The 13,021-nt window shown below is 46.2% G+C and overlaps 1 protein-coding gene across 1 annotated transcript in view; it reads left to right on the forward strand.

Moving 5' to 3' along the window:
* PLCH2 (phospholipase C eta 2) overlaps positions 1 to 13,021 on the forward strand; it is a 334,868-nt gene that overhangs the window by 35,505 nt on the left and 286,342 nt on the right. The window contains exon 2 of the mRNA XM_072608589.1: positions 7,336 to 7,783. Coding sequence (XP_072464690.1) covers positions 7,669 to 7,783 — 115 coding nt within the window. The 5' untranslated portion in view covers positions 7,336 to 7,668. The remainder of the gene's footprint in view (positions 1 to 7,335; positions 7,784 to 13,021) is intronic.

A 13,021-nucleotide genomic window follows, 5' to 3' on the forward strand; every position in this document is an offset into this window, starting at 1 on the left:
TACTAAAATGTTGAACTGAATGGGATAGAATTCTAAGGTACTCCGAATGTTATCAATGGGAGATTGTTTAGGGGAAGGGACCTTTCTGCCTCTCTCCTTTCTGGCCTTGGGGCCTCCACTGGGGATGCCAGAGGAGGGTGGGGTCTGGGGCTGAGGGCTACATTTCCTGGGCCCACCTATTTGCCCAGAGGCCCAGAGGGGAAGGAAGGGAGGGATGTTTGGAGGTACAAGCTGTGGCTTGTGGTCTTTGCCTGCTAGAAGACTGGGGAGGGGAACAGAGCTCTAGATACCGGGAAGCCAGGGGATAGCAGAAGAGGGGAAGAGAACTTGCCCTATGTTTGGGGAGGGTGGGGAGAGGAATCCTCTGGGCTTCTTTCCAGGAGCAGAGGAGAACAGCTGGCTTCTAGAAGCTGCCATCCTGTCCCCCAACCCCTGCCCCCTCCTCCTTTACCCAAGGCTGTTCAGGGACCCAAATCCTATAATGTAAGTCTATATTTCCTGCTGGCTCCAGTCTGGGGCAGGCTTAATCTCAGGTGCTGTCTTCCTCACTCTTGACAATTTGGCCAAACCTCCTTTCTTCTGCCTCACTCCCCCTGATCATCCTCCCATTAAAGAACTTAACTTGAAAAGGCCAAAGTGCCCCACTGCATCCTGGGACATTTCCAGGTGTCCTCATCCATATCTAGCCACTGAATCCAGATGGCTCTGGAGGAGAGAGGGAAGCTGGTGACCTTGCACAGCCCTACTACACTTAAATCCAATTCACTTTCAAGTCATGGGATCACCTTCCTGGTGTCATGATCCTCTTCGAGAATGGAGGGCAAACAGCAACATTTCCAAAGAACCTCTGTTACAGGGGTGGGGAATCTGGGGCCTCGAGGCCTCGTGTGGCCCTCTAGGTCTATATCTAGGTCTTCAAGTGTGGCGCTTTGATGGAATCTAAACTTCACAGAACAAACCCTTTTGGATTTGGATTGAGGACCTAGACCTATAAGGTCACGTGTGGCCTGGAGGCTACAGGTTCCCCACCTCTGCTCTGTTAGTTAAAACCACTTTCTTCCCATCTGAAGCTCATAGTCTAATTGGAGAGATAAAATATGCGCAAATTAGGGGGAAAAGGGAAACTATATAAGACAGTTTCCATTCTCTTCTAAATGAATGACAAAATCAGTGTTCCAGGAGCTCCTAGGAGGGAGAGACTGCTGGGGGAGGTGGGTGGGACATCAGGGAAGGTTGCTCGGAGGAGGTAGGGGTTGATCTGGGCTTGGAGGGGTGGGCATGGTTTCGACAGTCGAAGAGAGGTCTTGGTAGGGGAGAAATAACCTGATTCTGCCCTTTGTCCTGAAATATTGGGAGAAGGCCCAGGAGCCAAATGAGGTGTCACTGGTGCACTGGAAAAGAGGGCTAGATTTAGAATCAGGAGACCTGGTTTGAATTCTGATTCTGCCACCGACTATCAGTCAGTTCATAATCATTTATTAAGTACCTACTGTGTGCCAGGCACTGTGTCAAGCTCTGGGGATACAAAGAAAGCCCAAAATACAGTCCCTGATTTCAAGAGTGGCTCTAATGGGAGAAAATAACTGTGTATACATGAGCTATGTACTAGGGAGAATAGGGGGGAGCCACAAGCTGTGTGACCTTGGACAAACTCCTTATCTTCTGAAAAATGCAGGAGGTTAGACTAGGTGACTTCTAAGATCCTTTACAGTTCTAAAGTAATGATTCTCTACGACAGACTGGGGAGGGGGGACTCAATCAGCAGACATTATTTAAGCACCCACAGGCAGCTAGGATAGAGTAGAGAGAGCACCAGGTCTGGAGTCAGGAAGACAGGATTCAAATCCAGCCTCAGATACTTACTAGTTGTGTGACCCTGAGCAAGTTACTTACCCCTGTTTGCCTCAGTTTCCTCATCTGTAAAATGAACTGGAGAGGGAAATGGCCAACCACTCCAGTATCTTTGCCAAGAAAACCTCAAATGGGGTCACGGAGAGTCAGACATGACTAAAATGACTGAACAATAACAAATATAAGAAAACTTGTCCCTGCCCTCAAGAGGTTTCCATTTTTCAGAAAGTAAGAGGTCTCAACCAAGATTCCTAAGGATCCATGATTTGGCACATCACCCATGTCCTGATGGACAAGTGCTGGACTCATGGTGCAGAATGAAACAAGTTTTTTGGATGTGGCCAATATGGAATTTGTTTTCTTGATTATGAATTATTTGTTACAAGTTTTGTTTTTATTTTTAATTTCAATGAGGAGAGAGTAGGGACAAAAGATAAATGCTTGTTAATTTAAAAAAACTCATCCTGCCTCTAGGTTGGGCTTATCCTACCTCAAAGAGAAAAAAGAAGTTATAGCATCTTATTAACAATCTGAACTTCTAGGCTTCCTAGATATTTCCCATTTCCAGCTACCAATTTCAAGACCTGTATGTTTCCCAGGAGCAGATTTAGAGTGATGGATGTGCTATCATGTGTGTGGCTGTGGACAAGTCACTTTACCACTTTGGACCTTCGTTTCTGTTTCCTCATCTGTAAAATGTGGGAGTTGGCCTCTGAGGTTCTTTCTAGCTCTAGTTTTGTGATGAGAACTAGACCAGTGAGGTCAAACTCATAGACAAATAGAAAAGGGGGCCACTAAATCATACTTACAGATCCTTGTACTTAGAGAAAATGACATCATAACATTATCTAAGTTTGATTGTATTTTTGTTAAATATTCTCTGATTACGTTTTATCGGTGGTGACCCTAGGAAGTGTTGTGTCTGACACCTAGAGACTAGATGACTTCTAAAGCCTCAGCAGGACTATTATCTTAGGATTCTAGTTTGTGTTTCCCCTGGGGATGGGTCCTTGGATTGTTGGGGAGTGGGCAGGAAGGGAAGAGTCAGTTTGGATCTGTGTATCTCCTGGGAGAGGAAAAGAAGTGGGTATGAGCTTGGTGCCTTGCATGCATAGTGGGCTAGGGCATTCAGAATCTATTAGAAGTCAGACTAAAATGGAAACGTGTTTTACATGATAGCTCCAATATAACCCATATCAAATTTCTCACCATCATACAGAGGAAGGGAGGGAGAAATTTGAAAATTTTATTTAAGAAGAATGTTAAAAATTGTCTTTACTGTAATTGGGAAAAGTAAAATACTGTTAAAAGGAAGTCAGAGCCTGGATGATGTTCAAGGGTGGAGCTGGGTTCCCCTTCTCTCTCTCACTGAGGCTAGTCTGGACCAAGAGGGTGAACTTTACTCTCAGGAGTGTCTTTACTCCACAAATAAGAGGGACTCAGGTTAATTTGCCTGGCCAAGGTCCCTGTCCTCAAGGCCCAGTGAACTTGCACTCCCAAAAGAGATCCGGGCTCCCAGATTTCCCCACAACAGGACGGGGCGTGTTGGGGCAACGCTCTGGTTTTCAGCTTTCTGCTCTGGCTCCTGCTGCTAATTAGACACAGGAGAAGCCTGGCTGGAGAGGTGCAGTGAGGAGCAGCCGGAGGGGCCAAGGCAGGAGCCCAGGGCATCCCTTTCTCAGGTGACTGCTGGGGGGTGGCAGGCAGTGAGGGACCCAGATGAAGTGAGAGAAGTCCTGGGAGGAGATAGCTGTCCATGAATGAAAGAGGCAGTGATGGGCAGGTTGGGGAGAATGTGGAGAGAGTGGCAGAACAGGCCAACGAGAGGTGGAACCACTTAGTGGAGTTGGGAGAGAAAGAGGGAGAGAAGAATGATATGGGACAGAGAGGGGGAGAGTAAAAAGAGGGGGGAGAGGACAAGTGATGAGGGGAGAGGGAGAGGAGAGGAAAATGTGAGAGGAAAGGGGAGAAAGGAAGCCTAGGTGTTCCAAGTAGAAATGGTGATTGACAGGGCAACATGGAGTGTGTGTGTGTGTGTGTGTGTGTGTGTGTGTGTGTGTGTGTGTGTGTGTGTGTGTGTGAGAGAGAGAGAGAGAGAGAGAGAGAGAGAGAGAGAGAGAGAGAGAGAGAGAGAGAGAGAGAAGCTGAGTGGAGATGAGGTCCAGGGGCTGGCAGAATTTGCTCTCAGGACTTCCTAATGGAGTTGGAAAGGGCTGATTCTTAGTTTGGCAATGCTTTGTGTTGGTTGCGGGGGAGGGGAGGGTGTCCTCATCTTTCTGGGCATCACAGCCCCCTTAGATAACAGGGGAAACTACTGGGCTCCAGTGGCTGCAATGTTCTAGGTCTACAGGTGGTTTTATGAAGGGAAGGGCAGAGAATTATCTGCCTCCTGAGTGGAGGCAGTTGGGACTCCAGCTGTCGTGACCCATGGTCTAGGGTTAGATCTGAACATGTGTGTAGTTCAGGAGGGGAGACTTGGGAGGGGAGGTCATAGTCTTAGTCAGCTACAGCATCTCCTAAGACTACTTTTTCACTTTGCCTTTTGGGGGCTAAAGGAAGGCCTTCCCAGTCTCCCAGAGCTGTGAGGGTCTCTGATCCTTATCCCTTTGCAATAAAATCTCCCAGTGCAGCCTGGCCAACCCTCTTGGCCCAGTTGGAAGAGATAGGTGGTCACACTGAGAGACAGACAGACAGACAGACAGACAGACAGACAGAGACATTGACATAGACAGACACAGAGAGACAGAGAGAAAGAGAGACAGAGAGACAGAGAAACAAATACAGAGAAAGATTCAGAGACAGATACAGAGACAAAAACAAAGACAGAGACAGAAAGAAAAAGACAGAGACAGAGACACAGTGTCTTTGTGTGTGCCCTTCCTCCTGCCTGTTCTTTTCCTCTTGGGCCAGCTCCCCATCTTCTATCAGGGATCCCCGCTCAGGTGCTTTCTCATCTCCCTTTTGAGCACCTTTGCACATACATTCTGCATCTCTGCTTCCTACCCAGTGCCCTCAGGCCCTGTGCTCACCTACTTCTCTTCCTTGACTTCTCATCTGGGCCTACCTTTCTGCCACACACACCCCCTTCCCAAAGTGTTGCCTTCATCCTCATCTCCCTAAGAAAACCCCCCAATTCTGGAGGTAAGGCAGATCTCAGAAAAGCCTCAACAGGAAAACTAGTCCAACTGAACTAATTCTCCCTGACTTGTTAATGACTGACAACTCCTCTTTAGTCTGCCCACCGGTTACATTTTAAAAATCAACCAGTAACTATTTAATAAGTCCCTACCATGTGTCAGGCGCTGGGGATACAGAATCAGAAATGAAACCATCCCTGAGGAATTCCTGTTTCCTGTAATGAACCCTCTTGTTGGTGGAATTTCAGGCTGCAGAAGAGGGAGACGGCGTTCGATGGGGCCAAGAAAGGTGTAGCTAATGATGGGGGAAGCTCTTGGCAGTGGTAAAGAATGAGAAGGAAGACTTCAAGGCCACTCAGTAAATATTCATTGAATTACTTAAGATTGAGGCTTGTTGGTATAAAATCAGGATTCAGGTGGGAAAAGATGCTAGGCTGGAGTTATGTATGACATCCTTGCCAGAGACCATTAATTGAGGGCCTACTTTGAGCAAGGAGAGAGATGCTGGGAACTGGAATCTGAAATTATACAACCTGTTTGGATGGATGGGACTCATGTGTACAAAAAGAATGATGGACATGAGGAGGGGCAGGGTAATCTGACACACATATCCACCGCCTTCTAGATGCTGTAAGTCGTGGGAAGGGGGAGACCCAATGGAATCTGATCCAGCAAGTGTTTACTAGTAGACTCCTACATACCAGGAACCCTGCTATGTCATGGGGATACAGAACCCAAACTGAAAAACAATTCCTGTCCTATAAGAAGCTTATATTCTACTGGGAGAGAGGGAGATGATATCTGTGAATGTGCATGTGTATACATGTGTACATGTGCATGCATGTATGCACATGTATATTGTGTATTATGGATGGATGTATATTGTATACATGCATATATGTGAATATAGGTTCATGTGTGCATATATGTGTATATGGGTATGTATATTGTGTATGAATATATGTGCATATATGTATTGCATATAGATATAATATGAGTGTAGCAGGTATATATAGATACATGTGTATGAATGCATGTATATGGGTATATGTACATGTGTATTGTGTATTGCATAGGTATATGTGTATGTATGAATACGTATATGTATACATATGCCCCCATGTATGTGTATACACATATCATGTGTATGTGTGTACATGTGTATGTGTACACATGCATCTATGTAAATGTATAGGTATGTGTGTATTCTGTATGTGTATATAGGTATGTGTGCATGTTGTGTGCATATGTGTGCACATGCATTATGTGTATACATGTATGTGTGTGTGCATATATACACATACAACAAGGAGGGACAGAGGGAAGGACAGAGGAGAAATCTGAAATTGTTTTCCTTGGGCAGTGACTCCTGAGCCAAACCTTGAAGGAAGCTAAGGACGATGAGGAGATGAATGGCAGAGGGGAGGCTGAAAAGATGGCATGCCCAGCTTGGGAACAGCAAGGAGGCATGAAGGAGAGATGTGTGAAAGTGTCTGGGATGATTAGGCTACAGCCAAATAGTGGCTTTGAACAGTAAGCTGAGCATGTTGTGTTGTATCAGGAGGTGACTAGGAACCAGTGAAGTTCCTTCAGTGACAGGGAGGGGAGGTTCTTCTGAAGAGGACCCTGAGTGTCTTCTAAAGAGGGATCACAGAAAATGTGAAGAGAAATCATCTCCTTCGAGCTGGAAAGAACTTTCAAAAGGCTGGGGCTTGGCCAGACCTGGGATGCTTTGGGCAGCTGATGGAGGACAGCTCAGAGTCTGAAAACAATTCCATTCATCCATGAAGAGTCCATTGCAGTGGTCCTGGTGGGAGGTGATAAGGGTCCAAGCTAAGGGGGCATCTGTCTGAATGAGTGGGCAGATGAGATCTACTGTCATGGAGGCAGAAGCGACAAGATAGTGAGTATCATAGGAAGAATTAGAACCCAGTTTTTTTGGTTCTAAATCTCAAAGACTTTCCACAGCACCATGATATTCTTTTGTTGTTGTTCATGAACTGACTTTCTCTGAAGGGAATAGGAAGCAATACGCATTTATTAAGCACTTACTGTGTGCTAAGCTCTACAAATATCTCATTTGTCTTGAAGACAAATATCTCATTTGGTCTTTTACAACCCTGGAAGGTGGGGGCTGATCTTATCCACAGATGAGGAAACTGAAGTAGATAAGTGACTTGTCTAGGGTCACACAACTAGTGTCTTGAAGCAGGCTTTGAACTCAGGTCTATCCTGACTTCAGGACCAGCAATCTATTCACTTTGCCACCTAGATGTCTCTAAGCAAGGCATTTTAAAAAGAGGGACAACTTACTAATTTGTTGTTTCTTCCTTGTTGGTCTTTCTAGGTGTGAGGCAGGACCAGGTTCTAGACTCTGCTGAGGACCTGGAAGCTAGGAACCCTGCAGTTGTTGGCTGCTAAAGGGCATCTCTCACTCTGAGAAGCTGGTCTGCTCCTGTCCTTGGATGGCCCAAAGGAGCAGTCTTCACATCAGCCCTGATTCTTGGGATAGGACCTGCACTCACATTCTGGCCCAGCTCTTTGAAGAGACTAACTAAGCAGGAGGTGATGTGGATTTGCCATGTCAGGTGGGAGTAAGGAAGGAGGCTTCTGGAGGAATATTTGACCCACCCACAAAAGGGGGTTACAGAGCTTGGACTTCATTGGACCTCTGCCAGTCATGGCACCCACTCCCCCAATCCTGCCAGCTGGTACTGTCCCACAGCCCTTGGAGCCCTCATCACCCTGTCCAGAGAGCATCAGGCAGTTCCTGTCAGCCAATGTCCTTCCCGTGGGTGAGTGAAGCCACTGGGTTCTCTTCAAGTGGGAACTGGGATAGTTTTCTGAATCTCCGACTTTGTGGTCATTGGGCTCCGTTTCCTCTTCCTTATGGGAGAGGTAGTACTGCCCCCACTTGGCACAGGGTAAGTGCCCCTGTGGCATTACTGTGCCAAGGAAGGAGGTGGGGCAGCTTCTGCGATTAGCAGAGAGTGAATGAGATAGGATGGCCTGAGGCAAGAACACTTCCTCCTCTTACACAGGAGAGACCAAAGCTTTCCCACTATCATAGTACTGCTGCTAGAGTCGGAGCTATGTATGTCCTATACCATCCCACTTCCTGATTTCTCCAATGGAAACCATTTACTTGAATCATCCCACTTCTTGATTTCTTTCTCTTTAGCCAGCTGAGGTTAAATATGTTGAAGGGAAGGCTGTATGGTTTGTTGAAGGAACAAATTGCCTATGAGGAGAGGGCTGAATATCCATCTGAGTGGCTTGCCCTTCTGTACCCTTCTCCCCACCCCCCCAACAAGGATTCAGGAGATGACCAGGACGGAAGTCTCTCCTAAGATGGGGGTGGAGTGCACATGATTCTTTTGGGTTTTTTTTTACTGATATCTTTTGTCTTTATGTCACCCTTCCCATTGATGTCCCCCGTTCCAGAAAGTCATCCCTTATAACAAAGAATAAAAAAGAGCAGAAAGGGGTTCAGCAAAATAAACCAATAATCACGAAAGTCTGAGGTTAAATGCCGAGTTTTCATATCCACTTGAACAAAGAAGGGTGGGAAGGTGCCTTCTTCTGTTTCATGCTTGGTTATTATGATTTCCTAGCATTGGATTTTATTTTAGTTATTTTACTGTTGTACTTTCCATTTACATTGTTGCAATCATGCATTTTGCTTTCCTGCTTCCACTTCTTTCATTTTGCATCAGTTTATTTGTCTTCTCATGCTCCTCTGTAGCCATCGTATTTATTGTTACTTAGGCTATAGGAATGTTTCATTATACCCATGCACCATGATTTGTTTAGTCATTTGCCAATTGATGAGCCTCTATTTTGTTTCCAATTCTTTGCTACTACAAAGAGGGAGATGATGGATATTTTGGTGTTTGTAGGGACTTCTCTTTTTATCATGGACCTCCTTGGTGTATATGTCTTACAGTGGCATCTCTGGGTAAAAAGGGCATGGACATTTTTGTCACCTTCTTATCGTAATTACAACTTGATTTCCAGAACGGTTAGACTACAGTCTTCACAGCTCCACCAACAACGTATTAGTGTGTTTGTCTTTCTATTACCCCTCAAATATTGACTATTATCCTTTATAATTTTTTACTAATCTGGCAGAAGTGAAGTGAAACCTCAGAGTTGTTTTTAAAATGCTTTTCTCTTATTATTAGTGATTTTGGGCAGTCTTCCATGTGCTTATTAATAGGTTACATTTGTTCTCTTGAGAACTATACCTATACGCTCTCTGAGCATGATTCTTAAAAGCGATTCAAAACACACTGGCTCCTCCTGCCTCCTGGCTTTCTCAGGTTCCAGATATGAATCCTAGGGAGGGAAATTCTGGGAATTTTTTATCTCTAAATTATGGATACTTATCCAGTCAGGTTATGGATGCACTATGTGACTGACCTCAGGAGGGTTGTTTAGTATGTAGGGAATGTTGCTTACAGTCTTAGGGGGACTGTTGGGATAGTCCACAGTGTATGCTTGAAGATCCCTCTGTGAAAAACGCAATCCCCACAGCAAAGAAACGTTCCTGAACCAATATTCAAAGCCCAGAGGGAAAGCTTGTTTAATAAACTGGTTCTTCTGAATCTATATCTGCTCCTCTGAGCAACCAGTTCTCTGGTGGGAAGGTCCAGGGCTTAGGAAGGATCCATTCTCATTGGGGGAGAAAGAGACTGAGATTTCTTTGGACTGAAGAAAATAAGGAAACTTTGTCACGATTTGTAGGCCATATGGGCGGTGTGAGGTCTGGCTGCGTGGAGGATCTGGTGGTCATGGTCTTACGTTCATTTTTTTGTGCCCTTCTCTCTGCTTCTGCCACACCCCATGGCTGCCTACTTTACCCTCAGGTCCTCTCATAGTTGGTCCCATAACCATTGACTGGATCAACAATGACCATGGACATGGAGGAAGGGGATTGTCATGGGGAAACTGTGCTCCTGAGTGGTGCTGACCTTGTTGCCAAGAGTTGATGGTGACACTAGTCAACAGGTCAAGTAAAATAAGCATCTATTAAGTGTTTACTGTATGCCAGGCACTGTGTTCGGTTCTGGAAATACATAGAAAGGCCAATACAAACAAACAAGAACCCAGTCCCTGACCTCCAGGAGCTCAGAACCTCTGATCTGAGGGGAGGCAAAGAAAGAGATATGGCTCTGCCCTAGGGAGCCCTCCTTTTGAAGGGGGAAGATTTAACCCTGCCTGTGGAGATCCCTTGGTCCCACCAAACATACTCATTGTAAATAGCTGGAAAATGCTGACAAAGCATCCTCCTCATCAGCAGCTCTGTTGACCTGTAGTGAGTATGAGGTCCCCCTCCCACTGGGGTTGGCCTTGTCATCACCCTCCCCAAGTTTTTATGAACTGCCCTGCCTGCTGCCCACAGGGGCATGCTCAGGGCTGCTGCTGCTCAGGAAGGATGAATGGATGCTCTGTCCTTGGAGAACAGGGGTGCTGTGACGCCATTGGATGTGGGCTCTGAGCTGGTTTTTCAAGAACGGGGATGGGCTGTGTGGAGGGCTTCTTGTTCTCTGCCATGTTTCTCCCTGTAGGAAAGAAGGAAAGAAACAGGCATTTATTAAGCACCTACTATGTGTTAGGCACTGTGCACACTCTTTACAAATAATCTTAAATTGTGATTCTCACCATACTCAGAGGTGGATGCTATTATAATCCCTATTTTACAGATGAGGAAACTGAGGCAGAAAAGGGTAAGTAGCTTTACCAGGGTCACATGGCTAGTAAGTGTCTGAGGTTAGACTTGAACTCTACTTTTCCTAAGTCCAGACCAAACATCCTACCTACTGCACAACCTAGTTGTGACCACTGGCAAGCAATAATCTGGTGCTAGATCAGGGTCAGGGTTCAGATTGAAGTGAGGACTTTTGGGGGACTTTGGTCATGATATGTAATTGGTCTAGAGCTAGGAAAGCCTTTCTTTTGTAAGTAAGTTAGGGACCAAGTTCTGGCCCTTCACCTCTCACTGCTAACACCTAGAAGACCCAGACTTGGGAAGGATGGAAGAACAAAAGGTAAGCCCTGGTAACATGGTGACTATGATAGTGGATCAGAGGCGTGGATCCAGCTGCGTTTTTCTGATTGCCACCCAAGAGGCCAGGCTTAGCCCAGAACAGCCCAGACTCCTTCCTCCCTGAGCAATGCTCAGTTCTGTTCTAATCTTGTCATGACGGTTTTGAATGCTCCTGGAATGATGGCACCAGACATTTCTTGGGGCAAACCACCTGCTGTGGGGGGCCTCTCCTCATGTGGGTCAATGGAAGATGCAATGAGGTGGGGGAGGTCTTGGGGAGAAGAGATACAATTAGATCCATTTGGCCAAAGGGAGGGAGGGACCCTGCTGGCAAAGGAGCTGACTCTGTTCAGTTCCCCTTAAGGAGAGGTGAAGCAAAGACACTGCTCTGTGTGTGTGTGTGTGTGTGTGTGTGTGTGTGTGAGTGTGTGTGTGGCGGGGGTGGGGGGTGGGGAGACATTGGGAGGGGCAGGACCTGAGGGAGGCTTTCATTTTGTGTTCTCTTGAGGGGTGGGGACACCAAAGAGCCAGCCAAGCCTCTCCCCCAGGAGGCCAGGGCATCAGAATTAGTGTCTAGGATCTCTGACAATCAATTCTCTCTATCCACCCTCTATCAAGAAGGCAAGTTTCTTCCTGCCTTCTCCCTAAGAAATTAAAATCAGAACTAGAAGGATTATTAAAATTCAGTCATTTTCAGTCGTGTCTGACTCTTCATGACACCCTTTGGGGTTTTCTTTGCAAAAATACTAGAGTAGTTTGTCATTTCCTTCTCCAACTCATTTTACAGATGAAGAAGCTGAGGCAAACAGGGTAAAATGACTTGCCCAGGGTCACACAGTGAGTGGGTAGCTGAATTTGGATTAGGACCTAGGTCTTCTAAGGTCTGCTGCCTCAGTCTCCCCAGGAAGAAAGGTCACTTTTGTGTGGGAGAGGAACACATTTTGAAAGCCACTGCTCAGAGTGGAGAAAGGGCTTTTGCGTGAGTCTGGTTTCCCTGTCCTGCCCCAGATCCCTACTCAGGATTTTGCTAAGTACTGAAATCCAGCTGCGTTTTTCTGATTGCCACCCAGGAGGCCAGGCTTAGCCCAGAACAGCCCAGACTCCTTCCTCCCTGAGCAATGCTCAGTTCTGTTCTAATCCTGGCTATAATTTTCTCAGTGCTGAACAAGATAACAATCTGACCACATGAAAGAATTACAAATTATTCCAGGAGCCCATGGCCTTTTGGGTATTAAATTGGGCTCTGAGCAGTGTGGGGAGTCTGAGGAAATGGGTCATTTTCCTCCTTCCTGCCTGAAGCAATTAGTCTCCTTCTTATCATGTTTGAGTGTGTCTGGGTCAGCCTCTCCTCTTGTCTTATCTTCCATCGGGTCAGCTCTCTGGAGCCTTCTCCACCAGGGAGGGATGGGCTGCCCCATGAGGACATCCCAGTCTGCAGCGCCCCTTCCTCTGAGGGGGAGGAATGAAGAGGGCAGAGACTTCTTCATGTGCTGGAAGGAGGAGAAAAAGGGCAGAGCAAAGACGTTCCTGGAATTCATCAGATTGTCAACAAACACTGAGAGTCTGGGGTATGCTGGGTACTGAAGAATGTGCAGAGGGTTAAGTGAGCCTGGGTCCCCTGCCATAGAAAGATGTGAGCAAGAATCGATGGAAAAGATGGGAAGGTGGGGAAGGACTGGGAAATGCCAACTGCCCTCATACCACTTGGCATTCTTTTTTTTTAATTTGAGATCCAAATTTTCTCCCTCTCTTCAGTCCCTCCATTTCACACTCTCTCCCTCTCTCTCACCCCATTAGGAAGATAAGCGATGTGCTATCAATAATACATGTGAAAAATGCAAAACATATTTCTGTATTAGCCTCTTATATACTCATTATGTTCTGCTTCATGTTCTAATTCTCAGCAGAGCTAAAACTAGGGTGGGGCAGTCAGTCGACTGTACCAAGGTAGGGAAATTGGAAGGGGCAGACAGCTCCTTCCTGG

Source organism: Notamacropus eugenii, chromosome 5 (assembly GCF_028372415.1).
Source record: "Notamacropus eugenii isolate mMacEug1 chromosome 5, mMacEug1.pri_v2, whole genome shotgun sequence".
Lineage (NCBI taxonomy): Eukaryota > Metazoa > Chordata > Mammalia > Diprotodontia > Macropodidae > Notamacropus > Notamacropus eugenii.